Source organism: Scyliorhinus torazame, chromosome 14, assembly GCF_047496885.1.
Source record: "Scyliorhinus torazame isolate Kashiwa2021f chromosome 14, sScyTor2.1, whole genome shotgun sequence".
In the NCBI taxonomy this organism is placed as follows: domain Eukaryota; kingdom Metazoa; phylum Chordata; class Chondrichthyes; order Carcharhiniformes; family Scyliorhinidae; genus Scyliorhinus; species Scyliorhinus torazame.
Window position 1 is genome coordinate 97539830 of NC_092720.1, and position 23260 is coordinate 97563089.

At 45.5% G+C, this 23260-nt stretch overlaps 1 protein-coding gene across 2 annotated transcripts in view; it reads right to left on the reverse strand.

Moving 5' to 3' along the window:
- The window catches only part of sgpp2 (sphingosine-1-phosphate phosphatase 2), a 103440-nt gene that overhangs the window by 41539 nt on the left and 38641 nt on the right, over positions 1-23260 (reverse strand). The window contains exon 2 of one of the 2 annotated variants that reach the window (XM_072474536.1): positions 18888-19043. The exons of the other annotated variant lie outside the window; for it this stretch is intronic. Within the exon in view, the coding sequence (XP_072330637.1) occupies positions 18888-19043 (156 nt within the window). The remainder of the gene's footprint in view (positions 1-18887; positions 19044-23260) is intronic. 2 annotated transcript variants of the gene reach the window in all.

The following is a 23260-nucleotide window of genomic DNA, read 5'->3' on the forward strand; positions in this document are numbered from 1 at the left end:
ACCGGTACATACTTATCAAGAACACGCAGTAGCTGATCCTTGAACAAGCTCCACTTATCCAGTGTGTCCAACACTTGCAGCCTACTTCTCCACCTTATCCCCCCCAAGTCACGTCTAATGGCATCATAATTTCCCTTCCCCCAGCTAGAACTCTTGCCCTGCGGTGTATACTTATCCCTTTCCATCCTTAACGTAAACGTCACCGAATTGTGGTCACTGTCCCCAAAGTGCTCACCTACCTCCAAATCCAACACCTGGCCTGGTTCATTACCCAAAACCAAATCCAATGTGGCCTCGCCTCTTGTTGGCCTGTCAACAAACTGTGTCAGGAAACCCTCCTGCACACACTGTACAAAAAACGACCCATCTAATGTACTCGAACTATATCTTTTCCAGTCAATATTTGGAAAGTTAAAGTCTCCCATAATAACTACCCTGTTACTTTCGCTCTTATCCAGGATCATCCTCGCCATCCTTTCCTCTACATCCCTAGAACTATTTGGAGGACTATAGAAGACTCCCAACAGTGTGACCTCTCCTTTCATGTTTCTAACCTCAGCCCATACTACCTCGGAAGATGAGTCCCCATCTAGCATCCTCTCCGCCACCGTAATACTGCTCTTGACTAGCAGCGCCACACCTCCCCCTCTTTTGCCTTCTTCTCTGAGCTTACTAAACCACCTAAACCCCGGAACCTGCAACATCCATTCCTGTCCCTGCTCTATCCATGTCTCCGAAATGGCCACAACATCGAAATCCCAGGTACCAACCCATGCTGCCAGTTCCCCTACCTTATTTCGTATACTCCTGGCATTGAAGTAGACACACTTCAAACCACCTACCTGAACACTGGCCCCCTCCTGCGACGTCAAATCTGAGCTCCTGACCTCTATACTCTCATTCTCCCTTACCCTAAAACTACAATCCAGGTTCCCATGACCCTGCTGCATTAGTTTAAACCCCCCCAAAGAGCACTAACAAATCTCCCCCCCAGGATATTTGTGCCCCGCAGGTTCAGATGTAGACCATCCTGTCTGTAGAGGTCCCAGTTATCCAGAAATCTGAATCCCTCCCGCCTGCACCATCCCTGTAGCCACGTGTTTAATTGCTCTCTCTCCCTATTCCTCATCTCACTATCACGTGGCACGGGCAACAACCCAGAGATAACAACTCTGTTTGTTCTAGTTCTGAGCTTCCATCCTAGCTCCCTGAAAGCCTGCCTGACATCCTTATCCCCTTTCCTACCTATGTCGTTAGTGCCAATGTGGACCACGACTTGGGGCTGCTCCCCCTCCCCCTTAAGGACCCGGAAAACACGATCCGAGACATCACGTACCCTTGCACCTGGGAGGCAACATACCAAACGTGAGTCTCTCACGCTCCCACAAAATCTCCTATCTGTGCCCCTGACTATAGAGTCCCCAATTACTAATGCTCTGCTCCTCTCCCCCCTTCCGTTCTGAGCAACAGGGACAGACTCTGTGCCAGAGGCCCGTACCCCATGGCTTACCCCTGGTAAGTCCCCCCCCCCACAAGTATCCAAAACGGTATACTTGTTTCTCAGGGGAACGACCGCAGGGGATCCCTGCATTGACTGTTTTTTCCCAGTCCCTCTTACAGTTACCCATCTATCTCCAATCTTTGGTGTAACTAATTCCCTGAAGCTGCTATCTATGACCCCCTCTGCCTCCCGAATGATCCGACGTTCTTCCAACTCCAGCTCCAGTTCCCTAACTCGGTCTTGGAGGAGCTGGAGATGGCAGCACTTCCTGCAGGCAATGCTATCTCTTTAACTGAAGTTTCCCTAATCTAATTTTGCTACATATGCTTATGATGTTTTTAATGTCCTTTTCTTACAAGTGTTTATTCAATTTTCTCTTTTAAACGATACTACATTTCTGTCTAGATTGAACAGTTGACATGTTACCGAAAAACACATTTCCAACTCACCCCACAACATCCTTGGTGACCAAACATATACATCAGCAGCACAATCCTCTGCCTTTCATCCCATTGACTTCTGTCGATCAAATTGACTCAAAATGGATGCACAATCCCTATACACATAGGGAAGAAGGGTATCAGGGTACCTATTCCAGGCATCTACAAGTACTGCCCTACAGCAAGTCGCTGGGACAAATTTAATTCTGTCCTTGCAGGGAAATAGATGAGCTTAAAGGCCATTCACAAATAAGCTAAGACATTCATGTATGCAGAATGATAAGAAACAGCATTATTTTTTTTCTCTACTTCTTTCAAACAATATGGAATTAGTGGAGTTATGAGCTGGAAGCCATGTTAATATTGGCTACTTAGATGACTGGTGTTTGTATCGGGCAATATGAATTCTAATTCACACCTGCCTCTGCTACTAGAATGATCAAAAGCAGCTCATGAAATGGTTCACTTAAACTTTGAAGATTAATTTTACATTGCACTGAGACTTTTGATAAGCAGTTTTCAGATTGTGGCACTACCTCAAAGCTCACAATATTACTGGCTATAAGTGGCAATCACATTTTTGGATTTGCACTAGATATTCTCTCAGATTGAGATATACCAGCCATGCCTGTAAATGACCCTCATTCCCTACAATCTGCCGAGTGCTTCAACCTACCCAATATCTAGCTGAACAATAGTGAGTCCCAGGGATCGTCATCTCTGTACATGGTTACAGAAATAATTTATTCCCTCTAGAAAGTGGACTGGATATACACTGGATATACAGAATGCCACTCAGGCATTAGGACCAACAAATGGTTTCCTTTACAAAATCAGGTGAAAGAACAGTATATTCTATTGAACAACACTACCCTCTTCCACGCATTAAAAAGACGCATCATTTATCTCTCAATTTAACAGTTGTGTAGAAACAAACTTAACAACCCCCAGCTCTTCAACAGCTGCTGCAAAGCTAACACTGACTACAGGCTCTTCTCTGAGCACACAGAGCTCTGATAATAACATTTCTGAGGTATACTGAAACAAAAGGCAACGCATGCACCACTGCTTCTCTCATACCATCACCAGCTATTCACAGAAATCTGCATTTCTCTTATTAATATTGAATAGGCAACCAATATTTGACAATGGCAAAGCAATCTGTGACTGACGGTGATATCCCTGGCCATTCAAACAATTCACAACCCAGGCATCCTATTGCGCTTGTCTTAACACTGTGCCTTGTTCAATGCACTGCAGTCAACCTGTCTGGTCGCTGAGTTGGTGCTTTGTCTTTACAAAAAACCCTCTGTGACCTTACGGTTTAGCTCCCTACGTGGTACTTCTTAGAATTGGGCAGCACGGTAGCCTTGTGGATAGCACAATTGCTTCACAGCTCCAGGGTCCCAGGTTCGATTCCGGCTTGAGTCACTGTCTGTGCGGAGTCTGCACGTCCTCCCCGTGTGTGCGTGGGTTTCCTCCGGGTGCTCCGGTTTCCTCCCACAGTCCAAAGATGTGCAGGTTAGGTGGATTGGCCATGATAAATTGCCCTTAGTGTCCAAAATTGCCCTTAGTGTTGGGTGGGGTTACTGGGTTATGGGGATAGGGTAGCGGTGTTGACCTTGGGTAGGGTGCTCTTTCCAAGAGCCGGTGCAGACTCGATGGGCCGAATGGCCTCCTTCTGCGCTGTAAATTCTATGATAATAGAAAATAAAGCCTAAGATTCAACACAGACAAAAATCAATTTTTAGCACTATTTCTCCATAAAATTGTTCAAAAGATTTGATAAATTACCTTTTAAACTGATTTAAATGACATTCCAATAACAGGCAGAGGTGCCTGACTCTTCCTTTTTTTTCAATATCACTTGTAAAATGATTTATTGGTGGTTTTATGCTACCACTGATATTGTAATACCTTTGCTTCCAGAGATTTTTGCTGCCAATATTTACATATATTGACAATTTCATGCATGAAGTTATCCTGAATCTTTTTCAGCGTTTGAGGGAAAACTGCAGTATCGAGAAAACAGGATGATAACCCAGCCAGACCAGCAGCCTCTCACAGTCAAGGAGGTCAGCCAGTTACCACCGGTTGTGTGTGCATGGGTGTTCTAGGATGTTCACGTTCTATGTCAGAATTAATTTTATTAATTATCCAGTCATTGGCCTGAGGTGGATTAATTCACCTCTGTTATTAATGGATTTTGTATTCCATACCAATGGAATATGGAAGTTGACATTTAGCCAAACCTCTGGTAAGATCAGAACTGGTGTATTGGTGTACAGTTTTGGGGTCGGTATAAGACAAAAGATATTGAGGCAAGACAGAGCATACAGGACCGCGCCATTTTTAACATTTTGTACGACTGTGCAGAAACATCACTATGTTCCAGGAGTGATTAAATAAGAAATGGGGCTTGGTTATTTTTACAAACAAAACTTTATTAAAACAAAAGAAAAACAATATTTAAACGTTAAACAGCAAGTAAAAAAAACATACAGTTCTTAACTCCACTTAGATAGGTAGGCTACAATGATATTTGCGTTGTTCAAATATATTCCTGTTGTTAGCTCCTTCAGACTTCTTTTTGAAAGCCTGTCCTTGTGGCAGCTTTTTATGACCTATCTCGGTGACATTCCAAATCCTTCTACCCCCACCTGTTCAAACGTGATTATTTTCTCTCTCTGAGCTCTGCCAAGCCCCTCAAACGATGGATCTTGGGTAGCCCAGACTTGAACTATCTGGGATTTTGATTGCCCATTCCCGTTTACACAAAAGATCAGAGCCATGCTATGAATATGCAATTAACGTCCAACTTACGGACAAAAGAGGTCATCAGATTCTGTAATGGGCTAATAGCTGGTCAGATCAGGGTGTCCCAGAAGACAATGGATTTTGAGTGAATCACCCCAGCTGAACAGGGGTATCCTGTTTATTCTCATTAAGTCTGAATGGGACAATGTAACTTAGGTCAGGTGTGGGCGTATACCTCTGACTCTGCTAGCAGTATTACCCTCAGTCTATTAACCCCTCAACTGCCCACTACATCTTCGATCTCAATTATTGATAAAATTTCCTAACATCTCCCTATCATAACAAGACCCACAAAGTGTCCACAAGCTTGGCCCTTAACAAAGAGAGGTGCAGCAAAAACAGTTTATCACAAACAGGTGTGAACAGACACCATTAAACCCCTATTGTGTAGAAATTGTTTCTAACTTCAAGCGTGGTATGATGGCATAGTGGTTAACACTGCTGCCTCACAAATGTTCGGAGATGGGAGGAGAAAGGAATTAGGACACTAAAATAATTGTTTCTTGGGAGTCATTTTGTGGGATTGAAGGAGCTGGGAGCGAAGTATGGGCTGGAGCAGGGGGAAATATTTAGATACATGCAGGTTTGAGACTTTGCCAGAAAGGAGATACAGAGCTTCCCAGTAGAGCCAGCTTCCACATTGCTGGAGAAGGTGCTGACGACAGGGGGACTGGAGAAGGGGGTAGTATCGGCGGTTTACGGGGCTATTTTGGAGGAGGTGAAGGCACCGCTAGAAGGGATCAAGGCAAAGTGGGAGGAAGAGTTGGGAGAGGGTATGGAGGAGGGGTTCTGGTGTGAGGTGCTCCGGAAGGTGAACGCCTCCACCTCGTGTGCGAGGTTCGGGCTGATACAGCTGAAGGTGGTGTACAGAGCGCACCTTACAAGGGCGAGGATGAGCCGGCTCTTTGAAGGGGTAGATGTATGTGAACATTGCAGGGGGGGGGGGGTGGGGGGCAAACCACATTCATATGGTTTGGTCCTGTCCAAAGCTCGAGGATTACTGGAAGGAGGTGTTTAGGGTAATCTGTAAAGTGGTGCATATGAAACTGGAACCGGGCCCTCGGGAGGCCATATTCGGGATGTCGGACCAGCCGGGGTTGGTAACGGGCGCGGAGGCAGATGTTGTAGCCTTTGCCTCATTGATCGCCCGAGGGCGGATCCTGTTAGGATAGAGATCAATCTCTCCATTCTGTGCCCTGGCATGGCGGGGTGATCTGCTGGAATTCTTGACGCTTGAAAAGGTCAAATTTGAACTGAGGGGAAGGATGGAGGGGTTCTACAATTCATGGGCATTATTCATTATGCACTTTTAAGAATTGGATCACATCAACCATTAGGGGGTGTGGCTGGGAGGGTTGGGGGGAGGGGGACTGTATGTGTTAATGGTGACTATGTGTGATTACTGATTCCTTTTTGTCATTTGTTTATGTTAACATGCAGGCTAATGTTTGGGGGTTTGGTGGGAGGAAGGGATTGTTGTTATTGATATGGGGATTGACATTACATTCGTTACTGATTATTGTTTATTGGGTAAATTTAGGAGAAAATGTGAAGATGGAGGAGAATAAAAGATATTTAAAAAAAAAAACACTGCTGCCTCACAGCACCTGGGACCCGGGTTCCATTCGTCCTTGGGTGATTGTCTGTGTGGAGTTCTCCCTATGTCTATGTGGGTTTCCTCTGGGTACTCCAGTTTCCTCCCATAGTCCAAAGGTGTGTAGGTTAGATTGATTGGCCATGTTGAAATTTCTCCTTCGTGTCCAAAGATATGGGAGTTTGGTGGGGTTATAGGGTTACGGGGATAGGGCGGGGGAATGGGCTTAGGTAGGGTGCTCTTTCAGAGGTTGGTGCAGATTAGATGGGCCAAATGGCCTCCTTCTGCACTATAGGGATTCTATGGATGCTATGGATTTACATGGGCATGCAATCATATGATCAAAACTGACTTCAGATAACAAATCATATTACTCCAAGAACCAGGCAGAAACAGATGAATCTGGAGAGCATCCTCTGACCACAAGAATAAACCCTGACCAACAATCAGTCAACAAAAGCAGTATGAGGGGGACTAATTTATTTTCACATGGAAGATTTTCCTCCTTCGAAACTCAGCAATAACCTCATCTGGATATCCAGAGCAACTTCCAACTTCCATTCATTTGCAAAGAACCATGAGAGAGTGTCCATCAAGGCCTGCAATGTGTGCATCTTAAAGGATTATTTAACCATTGATTTGCTTCTTATGCATTTTATATTCTCCAGAGTCTATCTCTACTTGCATGTGTCTGAGACTTTGTAAGTATTTTACATTTCTGGGTTTTGTGTGAATTACATTATATTTTCTTCTTGGGTGGCATGGTGGCACAGTGGTTAGCACGGCTGCCTCACAGCACCAGGACCAGGGTTCATTTCTGACCTTGGGTGATTGTGTGGAGTTTGCACATTCCCCCATGTGTGCGTGGGTTTCCTCCAAGTGCTCTGGCTTTCTCCCACAGTCCAAAGATGTGCAGGTTTGGTGGACTGGCCATGCTAAATTGCCCCTTAGTGTCCAAAGGTTAGGTGGGGTTACGGGGATAGGGCGGGTGAGTGGGATTATGTAGGGTGCTCTTTTGGAGGGTCAGTGCCGATGTGATGGGCGGAATGGTCCCCTTCTGCACTGTAGGGATTCTATGATTTATCTCAAATCCTGTTTTGTGTCAGTTACTAAAAGTCACAACACTCAAAAGCTTTAAAGCATTCCATAAAACCATACAGTGCAGAAGGAGGCCATTCGGCCCATCAAGTCTGCACCGGTCCTTCGAAAGAGCACCCTAATTAAGCTCACGTGTCCACCTTATTCCCGTAACCCAGAAGTCTCACCTTTCTTTTTTTTAAATAAATTTAGAGTATCCAATTCATTTTTTTTTCCAATTAAGGGGCAATTTGGCGTAGCCAATCCACCTATCCACATCTTTTGGATTATGGGGCGAAACCCACGTAAACACGGGGAGAATGTGCAAACTCCACACGGGCAGTGACCCAGGGCCGGGATCGAACCTGGGACCTCGGCGCCGTGAGGCAACCGTGCTAACCACTTGCGCCACCGTGCTGCCCTCAGAAATCCCACCTAACCTTTTGGACACTAAGGGGCAATTTAGCATTGTCAATCCACCTAACCTACACATCTTTGGACTGTGGGAGGAAACAAGGGCACCCAGAGGAAACCCTCACAGACACGGGGAGGAAGTGCAAACTCCACACAGACGGTCACCAGAGGCCAGAATTGAACCCGGGTCCCTGGAGCTGTGAGGCAGCATTACTAACCACTGTGCCTCCGTGCCTCCCTCTAAACACATATCTTGTTGTGGACAACTGAGACGTGAGGAGAAAGGGAAGGAGTTATCCCACCATTTCTCTTCCTATCCCTAATAATTGCCAAGTATGTGGGGTCCAGGGACATGTGGAGAATGGATGGATGGCTAGCTGCACAAAAGGACGTACAATTAAGAGTTACAGAAGCTGGGACGTTGGTTTTTACAGGGACCATTTGTGTAAATTAGCGCAATTCTGTACTGTATATTCTGAGTAATCCTATCTAATTTTCTCCTTTCTTTCAGGCCTACCCAAGTGATTCAACCAACCCTGACCAAGCAATAGAATTGCTCTTAGAACCCCGCTAATAGTGTTTCACAGTACACCACTGGGTGCTGCTCCAAAGTTCATTGGTCTTCTCCAGTTTCACATTCCACATCACATTAATGTCTCATCCTCACTCACAGGAATCGCTTCCAATTCTTGCCGGCAGAGTGCTGGCCCATTTGTATGTTCTGAATCGCGGAACAGATAGCGCCCACAATGGAATCGCACGCTGTTCACTCCTGGTGGGAAGACATAGTCCGGGATTCTCCAAAATCCCGGCTAAGTGTTGACGCTGGCGTAAACACCAGAGTGTTTCACGCCGGCTTCAACGGGCCTCTTGGCCCAGCCATTCAGTGGCCCACAGGGGGTCAGCACGGCGCCGGAGTGCTCCACGCAGCTCCGGCGCCGATACGTGGCCCTGCACTGTCGGCGCATGTCCGCGCGTGGTGGCAGTTTCCTCTCCGGCGCTTGCGCGTGGTGGCCGTTTCCACGCAGGCGCTACGCAACATGGCGTAACGACACAGCGGGCCCCCGCGGAAGAAGGTAGGCCCCCCCAGATCGCGCACGCCCGTCGATAGCAGGCCTGGCCGTCGTGGAGGCCACCCCCGGAGTCTGATCATCCCCCCCCTCCCACCAGGACGGCCACTGCGGCCGCAGGTCCAAGCTCCCACCGGGTGGTACCATATGTGAACCACGTCGGCGGAACTCGGCCGGACAACCGCGGAGAATCGCCGCGGGGGCCCCGACCGGCGCCGCGTCGAACGCACGCGCGCGACTGCCACTGATTCTCCGGTTGCCGGAGAATCGCGTCCTGGCTTCGGAGCGGCGTGGTGGGAATTTTCGGCATCAACTCGCCGCGCGCGGGCTTGGAGAATCCCGGCCATGGTCATAATTGTATGCACGTGTCAGCGTTTCTGTGTAATTGGAGCAAATGGGAATGACATAGAGTTAATATGATTGTTTGGAATCACTTTTGGATCTAGTATCCATTTTTAGCAGGCCCGGCTGTACATTGAATTACATCTAACAGTACAAATTTTGGAAGATAGTATACCAAGATAATAAAAACAGAGCAGTACTGATGAAACCATCACTAATACTACCGTGCATATCAAACATCTTTCCAGCATGATTTTACCTGGTTCTGAGAACAGATGTGGGAAGCAAATCATATAAATGTTCGCAGGTGTGGTACTGTGTCTGAACTTAAAAATGATTCCTTATGGTAACTTCATGTGCTCAGCATATTTGAAATGCTGCAGCACAAGGCATGTTCTGGTTTGACAGACACTAAAACCAGGAAAAGCACTGAAATTGGCTTGGTGCGTTTACAAAGTACAATCAAATACGGAAAAGCGACTGAGTATTTTTTTTCCCCACTTTTATGTTTATTCCTGTAGTCCAATCGGAACATTTAAATCATCATAGACAAATGTGTTCACTGTGGGTCGCGTAAATCAGAGTAACCAGATGGATCCAACAGCAAGTTCCTGAGTATCAGCCCACCTGCAATTCTATGGCACAGAAGCTAATTAATAATATTCTATGTCAATTTGAAGGAAGAAAAGTGATCTTTTCATTCCAGAAGCACCAATACTGGCTTCAGTAAAAATACTTCAGTAGGTTTTTTTTCTAATGCAGCCGCATATTCCTCTACTGAAGCTATCAGTTTACTTGCTGAGATCAAGAGCTGATGTCATCACATCTGTCCAAATTCTTTTTTAAAAATGTAAGTTGAAAGATTCTATTAACCTCAAGGCAGTATACTAATACACTGCAGAGTGCTACAAGGTAATTTGGGTAGGCTTATCAAGTCACACTCATTTAGAGCCAGATTTATTTGGTTTGGTTTAGAAAGGTCGCTTCTTTAAAAAAAATTTTTTTTTAATTCTCCTTTTTCACATTTTCTCCCAAATTTACACCCACCAACAACAAACAATAATCAGTAACAAATATGTCAACCCCCATATCAATAACAATGATCCCATCCTCCCACCAAACCCCAAACATTAGTCCACATGTCCACATAAACAAATGACAAAAAGGAATCAGGAATCACCCATAGTCACCATTAACACACACCACCGCCCTCCCCACAATCTCCCCCCAACTAACGTTTGATGTTATCCAGTTCTTGAAAGTGCATGATGAATAATGCCCATTAATTGTAGAACCCCTCCATCATTCACCTTAGTTCAAACTTAATCTTCTCAAGAGTCAAGAATTCCCACAAGTCCCCCCGCAATGCCAGGGCACAGGGTGGAGAGGTTGCTCTCCATCCCATCAGGATCCGCCTTTGGGCGATCAACGAGGTGAAGGCTACAACATCTGCCTCCACACCCGTTTCCAACCCTGGCTGGTCTGACACCCCGAATGTGGCCACCCGGGGGGCCCGGGTCCAGTTTCATGTGCATCAGTTTAGAAATTACCCTAAAAAAACCTCCTTCCAGTAATCCTCTAGCTTTGGACAGGACCAAAACATATGAACGTGATTAGTCCCCCCCCCGCCCCCCCCCCCCCCCCCCCCCCCACCCCACCCCCCCCCCCCCCCACGTTCACACACATCTTCTGCTTCTTCAAAGAATCGGCTCACACTCGCCCTCGTGAGGTGTGCTCTGTATACCACCTTCAGCTGTATCAGCCCCAACCTCGCGCACGGGGTGGAGGCGTTCACTCTCCGGAGCTCCGGAGCACCTCACAAGGTCGCTTCTTTTGATGAATCTTACTTTTAAACATAAACACACCTCCAGATGTTTAAATGGGGTTAAGACTTGCCGTACTTAGTTTTAATCTTTTATATCCCATTTTCCAGATATTGACAGCTCTATACTTAGACCTGTTATCTCCTAGGGGTTGAATACTTGGCATTGCCGGTGTTATCATTAGGCAGTCAGTAGCAGGCATGAAGTGAAAGAGACAAAGGTACTTCTCCATTGGAAAAAAGAAATTTTAAAAATAGCAGGAGAATCACACAATACTGATCATGCACGCTCCCTACCAATTGGCTCAGTCACAACAGCTATGAGGAACCGTGCAAAATGGCTTTAAGCCAGAGAAGATTTTCAACCAACTGTCACAGTTGAATGGTACAGATGGGCAAGGGCTGATTTGGGAGATGGGCGACTGTTGCAAAGGATGGGGAAGATAAGAGGAGTGAAAGGGAAATAGAAACTTCAAAAATTAGCCGCTTCATTATTCATTAGTAACTGTCCTCCCATTCAAAATGACCAAAGCATCTGCCGATTCATTTCAGATTACATTTTCTGAAGGAATGTCCAAGTATTGTTTCAGTTGACATTGGCCTATATGGGACACTAAGTTTTATTTAATAACTGTGTTATTAAACTAATTTATTTTTCACGAGTTGATCCGTTTGAAGTCGGTGGAGACGTGGGTGCATACTGAGCTCAATTACAAATGACCAAACTAAAAAGAACTCTAAGAAGTGAGAAGCAGAAAACCAAATGTTAGTATTTCAGTCATTTGATCCGAGCTGAAAAGCAACAGACATCTCTTCCCGGGGGTCAAAGTGAAGGGCAGCTGCAAGAGGGGTTGTCCTAGGCCTAGTTGGATGAAGGACCTCACCGAGTGGTTGCAGCTGAACTGCAGTGGATGTGGCAGGATGGTGCAATGCAGATGAGCATGACATTTCATGACAGCAGATCAACCGGGGGGGGGGGAGTGGCTTCAAGCAGCAGTGGAAATACTATTTTGACTGCTGAACAAAAACCTAGACCCCACTCCACCAGTCAAGGCCACCGCTCGCCTGATTGTTTTGTGGCTGTATCCTTCCATGGCAGAATCTGGCCACCTTTGCTACATTAGTCAATCAGCTGCTCATCAAGAGTGTCAGTGGTGCTCCATCTAGAAGGATTTCACAATGCGAACCCTTCCAAATGGAAGGTGACAAAAACAAAAAGAGAACAAGCTCTATAGTCTGGCAGGGTTTTCACCAGTGCAAGGTGCAAGCGAGGGGACTAGATTTAATGCAGCCCATCACAACAGGAACCATTGAGTGTGGGGCTATCAGGCACAGTGTGTCCAATCTCCGGGTCAAAAATCAGGTGGCCACTGAAAGCCACATTTCTTGCCCTTGCGTCCGACTCCTCTTCACGCCCCTTCTGCTGCACCAACCACCTCGTGACCCCCATCCTGCCTTCACTCGCCTGTAGCTTAATATCCCTCTGTGATCCTCAGTCTCAGGTGGGTGCAGTGCATCAGCAGCAAGCACTCCCACTGGTGTTGGTGGCATAGGGAGCTGCCTGCCTCTGATTGGCTGGTAACTCTTGGTGAGCTAGACTTGCACCACTTGGGATGTCAATTGTGAGGAAAGTCTGAGAGCAGCCAATTTAATGCCTGAAGGGCACTTTCTTCCATTGGGCCTCTCCCAGGAACTGACAGGGTTCTCCTGCAGTTTTATAACTTCATAAGTTCATAAGATATAGGAGCAGAATTAGGCCACTGGGCCCATCGAGTCTGCTCCACCGTTCGATCATGGTTGGTCTCATTTTGGCCTTAACACCACCGTCCGACCCAAATGGCGAGACTCCATTGGTCCATGTTTGGCACTGAAACCCCCTTTTGAGAACACCCTCACTTTTATGTGCAGGGCAGCCTTTCGTTCCATTAATTTGAAGCTAGTCAACCACTTCATGACTCAGGATAATGTATCCAGATGGTTGATTAGGAGAGCTATCTTCTGTAGTTGGGACTGATGCCAGTCTGTAAAAAGCACTCAGCCAAGGCACAGAAACTGCCATCACTGCCTCCACATGAGAACAATACTTCTTCATTATAGCTTTGCTGAAGCCGGGTTGCCTGCAATCTTTACAGCTGAATTCCTCAATTGAATTTTGCCACTCTCTGGTGGAAGAATGGTTCCTCCGTCTCTTTTATGTCCAATTTTATTTACTCCACCACGTGTTCCTGACTCTTCAGCTGTCAAAGGGCTGAAGCTCTGGAGTTCCCTCCCTGAACCTCTCTATGGATCTCTATTCTTTCGAAGGTGGTCCTTAAAACCTACCTCTTTAACCACGCCTTTGGTTATCTGCCCGAATCTCTCCTTATTTGCTTTGAAGCCAAATTCTGTTTGGTAACGCACCTTGGATCATTTTGTTATGTTACAGATGATATATAAATGGAACTTATTGTTAAAACTGGTTGTTGTTAAGGCAGCACTGTTGTGCAGTGGTTACCACTGCTGCCTCATGGCACCTAGCATCCAGGTTCAATCCTGGTCCCGGGTCACTGTGTGGAGTTTGCACATTCTCTCCGTGTCTGCGTGGGTCTCACCTCCACAACCCAAAAGATATGCAGGTTAGGTGGATTGGCCACAATAAACTGCACCTTAATTGGAATTTTTAAAAAACTGGTTGTTGTTATACTGGTTTCAAAGCAGTGTTATTTGCAACTTCCTTTGCCTATCCTTTCTCTCACAACTTCTAACTCTCATCGTTGGGCACTGTCATCATATATTTTACCCTCTTCCACCTTCATATCTCGGCTCTACTTTCCTCTTTCTTCATTTTGATAGCCTCTCTTCTGCCCCAAATCACCTTCTCCCCCTCCCCAGCCTCTCTTCTGCCCCAAATCACCTTCTCCTGCCCCCCCCTCCGTTTCATCATTCTCATGAAACTTTCTTATGTTAACTTTTTGATCACCCTTTACCCTTGCAGTCCAATATTGATGTGATCCAGTTATTTTTCACCTTATAATCATTCTTGTCTTGAATGCTGCATTTACTCGTGACCCATGTGCACAGAGATCAACGAGTAACATGTTAAAAATTTGACATCTATGGCTCTGTCCTGTCTACAAAATGTTACTCTCAGTGTATACCCAAAATTGCCAACATAAATATGGAACACTGTTCTTAGGCACCCTCTTGGATCGGGCAGTGCAGTCCCAGCTCTCCAGTCTGTACTGCACAGAAACCCGTTGTTATGACCATCTCTACTTCACTGCTTTCCAAATACTGTATATTTTTACTATTTAGTTACAAGCAACAATATATTGAATCAAAGGTTTTGCAATAATAAAGACAGAATGATTGACTTTAAAGTATTTGCTGAAATTTATTCTTGTGCGCTAGTCTTAATATCCCGCTACCCTTAATCTTGCTTTTTTTTAAAGCTAGCACGAGTAATTGGATAACCCCTGTTAAACTTGTGCTGGCAACTGTTTTATCTGATTGCTGTGTGCAGCCAGCAACATCCATAGTGTTCACTGTTTGCACTCATCAGCGTGGCCCTTGATATCCCAAATACTTAAAGACAGCCTGCCTCTCGTATGGTAAGGTGAAATATATCTGGAACATATGGTGGGAGTCCTTGTTGACTTGACTGCCAAAGAATGAAGAATATGCTGAATATGGAAGAGATGGAAGCCGAATATGCACCGAGATATTTTGGTAATGCATGGAAACCTAGGTGGAAGAGGTGAAATTGAGAAGTAATGTTCTGTATCTACAGGGGGCAAGAGGTTCTCCAGACATGTGCTCAGGAATCAATAGGAATGAATACTGGTGATGGTCAATCTCAAATGTGTTGTTCCATGTGCAGTGCAGGAGGAAGTTTAATGATCCTACATGAGTTGCCAAGATGAATAACTTCACCTTCAAACTGCACCATTCGCCTCATTCACTGCTCAGTTCATTATACCTCATACTCACATACCAACAACCTCTATCAATCAGCATTGTTCAAAGTTTTGCATCCATTACTCATACTGGCAGCTATTCGGCCATGACAGTCACATCATTTAAACATATTTCTCTACACTCAATCACACAATTCCCTGTTTCTTGTAGGAGAAAATGGTGCACAGTAGGAGGAAGCAGGAATGAACTGGAGGAGATGGTGATGGTCATCATGGGAAGGGGCACTGTTGAAGTCATGGCCACTACTGGCACTGAGCAATTGATGATCAGCAAATTCACATAGCCAATCGTCCTTCTCTCATCCCACATCCCTCTAATCCATCTAGAGGGATGCATATGATGTACTAGTTTCTTACTTCTTCTTCTCTCCCCCACAAAAACTAAGCCTTAACCATTGTTCATATCAGATATCCAATCCAAGAACTACAACCTGTTCAGTCAGTTGAGAAAGAGTAAGAAGAGTAAGAAGGCAGTGAAATTGAAGACACACAGTCATTCAACCTTACAGCTGCTCAGATGCTGACACTACAGATAATTTGGGGGCTAGGAGAGTCCTCTCCTAGCAAGGTCTTCTTCTGGCAAGGCACTGGGTACAAGTGAACAGGAATCAGAGTGGTGGGGAAAGGATTGCACATGAGCGAGCTTGCTGCAAGACCCCCTGCCTCCCTGCCAAGCCTGGCAGCAGTGTTTCACACTAACATCCTAATTGGCCTTTTCTGCATGTTGCAAACATCTTTACCAAGATGATACTGCGTGCTATTCCCACCAGAAGCATGCCCACTATTTCCAGGCATTAGGAGATGGATTAATGTTGAAAGTTGTTGGACATAGTTTGATATTAAGGTATTCATATTTTTAATTGATTCAACGGTAAGAATTTATTAACCGCTAGAAGCTATACATGTAGGTACAGTAAAGGTCCAAGCTACGCATTGTCTCCAGGCTTACTTCTGCACACGGCTCTGTCCACAAATCACTGTGTGGGCAGCACTGTACTCAGTCCTACTTCAACCCTTCATGTGCCAGACCCTTATACTACACACACCACCAACGCCCGCAAAATCTTTATCCAACATATCCAATACGTTAGCCCAGTTTTGAATAGATTCAGGGCAACATAGGCATTTCTGTTCAAGAGAAAAAAAGATTGTTTAAAGATGACGTACATCTGCTCAAAGATTTGTTTGCCGTCATATCTTAATAGTTTCAGAATAATGTTTATGATGGAAAGTGGGATTCCTCTGGGTCCATAAAATGGTGTGTCTGTTGTTCATAGCCCAAAATCTCAGCCATTTGTTCAACTACTAACATTTTCAAAAACAGCTGCCTGGATCAACTGGTTCATGACTTCCCTACGGTAGCGCTTTGTTCTCGGGCTTTGGAAGCGTCAACTCCCAGCCTTTGCTGGGATTTTAAAGCTGCCTACTCAGCTGTGATTACATTTTTAAAAAGATATTTTTTTATTCTCCTCCTTTTTCACATTTTCTCCCAAATTTACACCCAACAATAAACAATAATCAGTAACAAATGTAATGTCAATCCCATATCAATAGCAACAGTCCCATCCTCCCACCAATCCCCAGACATTGGCCCGCATGTTAACATAAATAAATGACAAAAAGGAATCAGGAATCACCCATGGTCACCATTAACATATATAGTCCCCCTCCCCCCAACCCTCCCAGCCCCCAACCGCCCTAATGTTCGATGTGATCTAATTCGCGAAAGTGCATAATGAATAACGCCCCATGAATTGTAGAACCCCTTCATCCTTACCCTCAGTTTAAATTTGACCTTTTCAAGCATTAAGAATTCCAGCAGGTCCCCCCACCACGGCAGGGCACAGGGTGGAGAGGTTTATCTCCACCCTAACAGGATCCGCCTTCGGGCGATCAACGAGGCGAAGGCAACAACATCTGCCTCCGTGCGTGTTTCCAACGCCGGCTGATCCGACACCCCGAATATGGCCTCCCGGGGGCCTGGGTCCATCTGTGATTAATTTTTAACTAATTATTTTCTCTCTTTGTTCGGAACGAGCTGTGTTCAGGGACTGAATCAGGAATCAGGTTTCTTGGACTGTGATTTAAACAGCAATTCTGAACACTGCATTATTTTATTTTTTCAGGACTTGTGTTGTTAAGGCGTTTGACATATTTAACACGTCCCTGCTCGGTCTGCTGACTCTGTATGCTCTGGTTATTGAAGCTAGTCTTCCATGGTATTCAATGGAGACTTCTGCTGCAGTGAGGAATTTAATTTCTGCCTTCAGCTTTCAAGCCTTTTTTTGGAGCTTTTATCCAATGATTTCCATCGGCCCTTTCGCTTTTTGAGCTTTTCTTCAAGTCAGAATGCTTCTTTGCTTTTTCCTTAAGTTTTCCATGGTCTTACTTTTCTTCTGAAGTCTCTATAGGGCTTTGTGTTGTTCCATTTGTTGCTACCATATTGTAAAATGTTGGGCAAATTTCAGTAACTCTTTTTAAGATATTCGTAGTCTTAGGTAGTTCAACAGTAGGTATTTATTAACTACTGAAAAATATATACATAATTATACGAAAGGTCCAAGCCAGGAGTAGTCTCCATGCTTGCTGCTACACAAGGCTCGGTCTAACACCACACTGACTCATGTGTTCTCTTATGTTACTGTGTGCCCGATATGTACGCAGTCCCTCGTTAGCCCTTTATGTGGCAAATCCTTCCATTACAATAACACATAAAAAGTGGGTATAAAACCCATTTTCTCCCACAAATTTGATTTTTTAACTCCCCTTATGTAATGTCACACAAGATTGGCTATAATATAAAACAAAATTATAATATAAAAAGAACAAAATCTATGATTTTAAAATTTGAAGTGAATTCGTGCCTGGGTCTAATTATCTCCTTTCCACTAACTATACTTTGTCCGAAGACCCTTAGTCTTGAGTTTGCATGTAAAGTCAAATTTAGATTGAAAATGTAATGATCCACATAGAAATCATGTGCAAGAGAAAATGTAGAACCTATGGAGGCAGGCCTCACTGTAGGCTGGAATCAATTGGACTTTTTTTGACCAGCATGTCAAAGCACTCTATGTGAAACAGAAAAAGGTTAATATGCACCCAAGTAAAATCATTTAAAAATTAGGAATGTTATGGGGCCCGATTGAACATCCTTGTCGTGCCCAACTGGGTGACGCGACGAGGCAGTTCAATCTCGTGAGAGGCCTAATGAGATCATTGGGCGGGATCCAGATTTGCATGTTTAAGTGAGCAGTTAGCTTCACTTAAATATGTCTACACCGAAGTATCCCAAGGCCCGGGACTGAACGCCCGCGGCCTGGAAGACCTCGCATGGTGCCGTTTGGCACTGGTTTCCACAAATGTGGACCAGGTGTAACAGCTAGGATGCCCAGGTGGCAATGCCAGACTGGCAGTTCCATGGTGCCCGGTGCCAGGTTGCCCGTGCTGGGGATCAGGCCCAGGGAGATGTCCTGCCCTTGTGAGGTGGGGTGAGAGGGGCTCGAGGACCCACTAATTGGTAAGTTGGGGTGTTGGGGGGAGCGTCTGGAGGCCACAGTGGGTGGGAGGGGAGTCGAGAGATCGGCCTCTTCCTGTACTGATGAGCTGAGCTTGTGAGGTAAGTGCGGCCTTGGCAGGGCATTCCTCATGGAGGACCCTCCCAAATACATCTCATTTGATAGCGGAATCGTTCCCGGCACTGCGGGCTCCTAGAAACACCCGCTATTCGCGCCCATGAAATTGCGGCCATAATCTACAACCAACATTCCAACACTTATTATTGTGCTATGGGTTCTTGCTTTCCAATGTTTTGTCTCTGGTGGTTAAAGTAAAATATTATCAAAAGATGTACTTACTGCCCACACACCAACCAGCCTCCTAGTCACAAATGGGTCAAAATTCCAGTAGGTAAATGGAAGGAATGTGATGTAAAAGATCTCCCGACCCAGTGCAGCAGCGAATCGGAACAAGTAGTAGAAAAAATAGTTCTTCACCACATAACCTGGCCTTCCCTGTAAAAATGTAAAATTACATAAGCCCTTAATCTTTATTTCCTTTTTGAACCAGTTGAATTTTTCCAAATCACAAATTCAGTAAATGCCTGTTATCTCTTTCTCATTCAGCAAACAAATAAAAGTGTCTCGCCCAATCAATTCAGCTATCCCTTTCAAGTAATCCAACCGTAAAATAACAAAGTTAGCACACAAAGAGCAAATGCAAAATAAACGTGATATAAATTTGCAATTTTATTGTTTGAGACGCTTGTGTTGGCACGATCGTTGTGCTTCTTTTTGTCTCCATGTTTAATATAGCTTTCTCTCAACTTCTTCGCCTCCGTCGCATTTGTTCCGATAATACCACTTTCCGAAATGGTGCTTCGAAAATGTGTTCCTTCTTCCTCAACCGTGATTTTCCACCTATAGTTGTGGACAGGGCCCTCAACAGTGTGTGGTGCATCTCCTGCGCCACTACCCTCGCCCCCTCCACTCCCTCCCAGAACAAGGATAGAGTCCCCCTCGTTCTCACATTTCATCCCACCAGCCTCCATATGCAAAGCATAATCCTCCACCATTTTCGCCAACTCCAGCGTGATGCCACCGCCAAACACATCTTCCCTTCACTCCCTCTGTCAGCATTCCGCAGAGACCGTTCCCTCCGAGATAATCTAGTCCACTCCTCCACCATACCCTGTACCTCTCCCATCACCCATGGCACTTTCCCATGCAATCACAGAAGGTGCAACACCTGCCTGCCCCATTACCTCTTCCATGCTTAACATCCCAGGCCCAAAACACTCATTCCAGGTTAAGCAGCGTTTCACTTGCATCTCTTCCAATTTGGTCTACTGCATTCGCTGCTCCCAATGTGGTCTCCTCTATATCGGAGAGGCCAAACGCAGACTGGGTTATCGCTTTGCTGAGCATCTTTGGTCTGTGCGCATTCAGGACCCTGACCTTCCTGTTGCTTGTCATTTTAACAAAAGACCCTGCTCCCATGCCCACATCTAGCCTGCTGCAATGTTCCACTGAAGCGCAACTCAAACTGGAGGAACAACATCTCATCTTCTGGTTAGGCATGCTACAGCCTTCCGGTCTCAACATCGAATTCAACAACTTCAGATGATCAGCTCTACCCTACCTCGATCCATTTGTTTTCATCCCATTTCATTTTAACTGACTTTTACCATTTCTTTCTTTCTCAATATATATTTAGTCCCCCCCCCCCCCCCACAATCTTATCCACCTTTCCTTAACCTTTCTCCTCTTTGCTTCCCCTTCCCCTCCCCCCACATCTACAGTTCATCCTCTGATGTTAGTTTCTCTGCTGTTTGACCTTTCACATCTTTTGTCCTCCCTGGGGACTGCCATTAGCACTCTTTCCCCTTGGTTTCTGTGGCCATTAGCACCCGGCTTCCCTAGATTTCTGTGGCTATGACTCATCTTTCATTCTCACTCCACAGTATAACTATTTCCCACTTTCTCTGTCTGTTAGCTTTGACAAAGAGTCAACGGACTCGAAATGTTAGCTCTTTTCTCTCCCTACAGATGCTGCCAGACCTGCTGAGATTTTCCAGCATTTTCTCTTTCGTTTCAGATTCCAGCATCTGCAGTAATTTGCTTTTATTTAATATAGCTTTAGTCTTTCTGCAGCTTCTTGAGACTTGAAAGACTTGGTGAGAAGAATTCATTTCAATGTGTGTGTGTCTAAAAATTTGTTTGTTAAAGTAACATACAATATTAAAATATGATCATTTCACTTCATTCAATAAAATCAACTGAAATTAAAAATATATCTTTATATATATATATATTCATTAAGGTTTTACATTTTCGAACATGACACAACAGAACTACAAAATAATACATCGTCATAAGCAAGGAAAACATGGCTCTGCATACATGAGCACAGAGAGAGACAGGAGAACAACATCACAACGAGCTTGATACATAACTAGGTACCTATGCAGCCCCACCAGAGATGGAGGAGAAACAGGATGAGGCCATGAAAAACACGTTAAAAAATGGTGCACACCCTCCCACGCCGCATCAGCCCGCAATTACGAGGAGAATTCCAGGATAAATTTTCCATGCCATATTCGGGCGTGCGCCAACACACATCAACACTAACAGCACCAAAAGCACCAACGACCCACCAAGCCTCCTCTCCTCGGATACCAGACCCATCTGCACCCATGTGAGAACCGAGCATGGGTTCTTCATATCGACCTTTGCAAAAAAACAAAGAAAATACTCAAATTTCCCAGTTCTGAAAGGAATCTGGTAAACCTTCTCTGCACTCCCTGTAGAGCAAGGACATCCTTCCTCAGATAAGGAGACCAAAACTGCGTGCAGTGTTCCAGGTGTGACCTCACCACGGCTACCATACCATTTGCCTTCTTTGCTGCCTGCTGAACCTGCAGGCTTACCTTCAGTGACTGGTGTACGAGGACACCCAGGTCTCATTGCACATTCCATTCCCACATTCTATAGCCATTCAGAAAATAATCCGCCTTCCACTATTTGCTACCAAAGTGGATAACCTCACATTTATTTAAATTATGCTGCATCTGCCGTTCATTTGCCCACTCATGCAACTTGTCGAAATCACACTGAAGCATTTCTGCAGCCTCCTCACAGCTTACCCTCCCACCCAGTTTTGTGTCATCTGAAATTTAAAAAAATATATATTTTAATTCCAAACGAAAATATACAAAATACACACAATCTTTCAAAAACATAATGCAATCCAAACAGTTTGACATATTTTTCCCACTTTTCCTCCCCGCTGAAACAGACTTCTCCCCCCCCCCAACCCGCTGGCGACAAACAAGTTCTCAAAAAGGAACAGGGACATCCTCCATCTTACGAAGGACCCCTCCTCCAATCCTCAGAGCGAATTTAATTTTTTCCAATTTAAGGAACTCCGCCACATTCCCCAACCATGTCGACACCCTCAGTGGCTCCACCAACTTCCTCCCAAAAAGAATTCACCACCGGGCAATCAGAGTGGCGAGGGCCACAACATCAGCCCCCCTCCAGTAGCTCCGGCAGCTCCGACACTACGAAGATCGCCACCAACACGCTCGCCGACATCTTCACCCATATGATCTCCGACTGCTTCAAAAATCAGGATCCAAATACCCACTAATCTCGGACATGACCAAAACCTACGGAAATTATTACGGCCCCCTTCCACATCTCTCGCACTTAGTCTCTACCTCTGGGAAGAACCTGCTCATACAATCTTGCATCTTGAGCCCTATGCACAACTTTAAACTGTACCAGGCTCATCCTAGCACAGGATGATGTTGCATTCACCTAGTGCATAATTTCACTCCAGGCTCCCCACCCCAATTCCATTCACAGCTTTTTCTCCCATTTCCGCTTTAACATCTCAGTTGGCGCCTTCTCTGTGTGCACCAACCCCCCGTAAATGTCTGCAATCCTCTCATCTCCCAACTCATCCTTTGTTAATACCTTTTCCATCAAGGTATGTTCCAACAGTTGAGGAAATGTGGGTAGCTCCTTCCGTGGGTCCCGCACCTGTATATTTCTAAACTCACTCCCCCTCGCCAACTAGTATCTCTCCTGTAACTCTCCCAAGCCTGCGAACTTCCAATCCACAAACAGATCCCTCACCCACTCCACCCCTTCCCTCTGCCAATGCCTATACATTGCATTAATCTCTGCCGGAGCTAATCTGTGATTCCCACATATTGGGGCCAATACTGACATACCACCCATACCAAAGTGCCACCTCAAACTTAAGGGACGATGCCACCATGAGAATGGGAGGAGGCCGTAGCCTGGGCCCTCAGGTACCCCCCCACACATAAAGCCTCCTCCTCCTGCATCCACTCCGCCCCCTCCTCCCCCACCATTGCTGCACCTTATCCACATTCACCGCCTAGTGGTAGTGTAGTAGATTTGGTAGTACCTGCCGCCCCACCTGCTGTCTCCTCTGTAAAAAAAAAACTCCGAGCCTGTGGCGCCTTGCCAACCCACACAAATGCCAAAATTAACCAGTTCACTTTTCGGAAAAACGCCTTTGGCAGGAATATCGTGAGGGACTAGAAAAGAAACAAGAACCTCAAAAGAATGTTCATCTCGACCATCTGTACTCTCCCTACCAGTGATAGTAGGAGGGCGACCTACCTTTTTCCAGCCCCCCCGCCCCCATCAAGCTGGCCAGGTTCCACTTATGCATCGTGGCCCAGTCGAGGGCCACC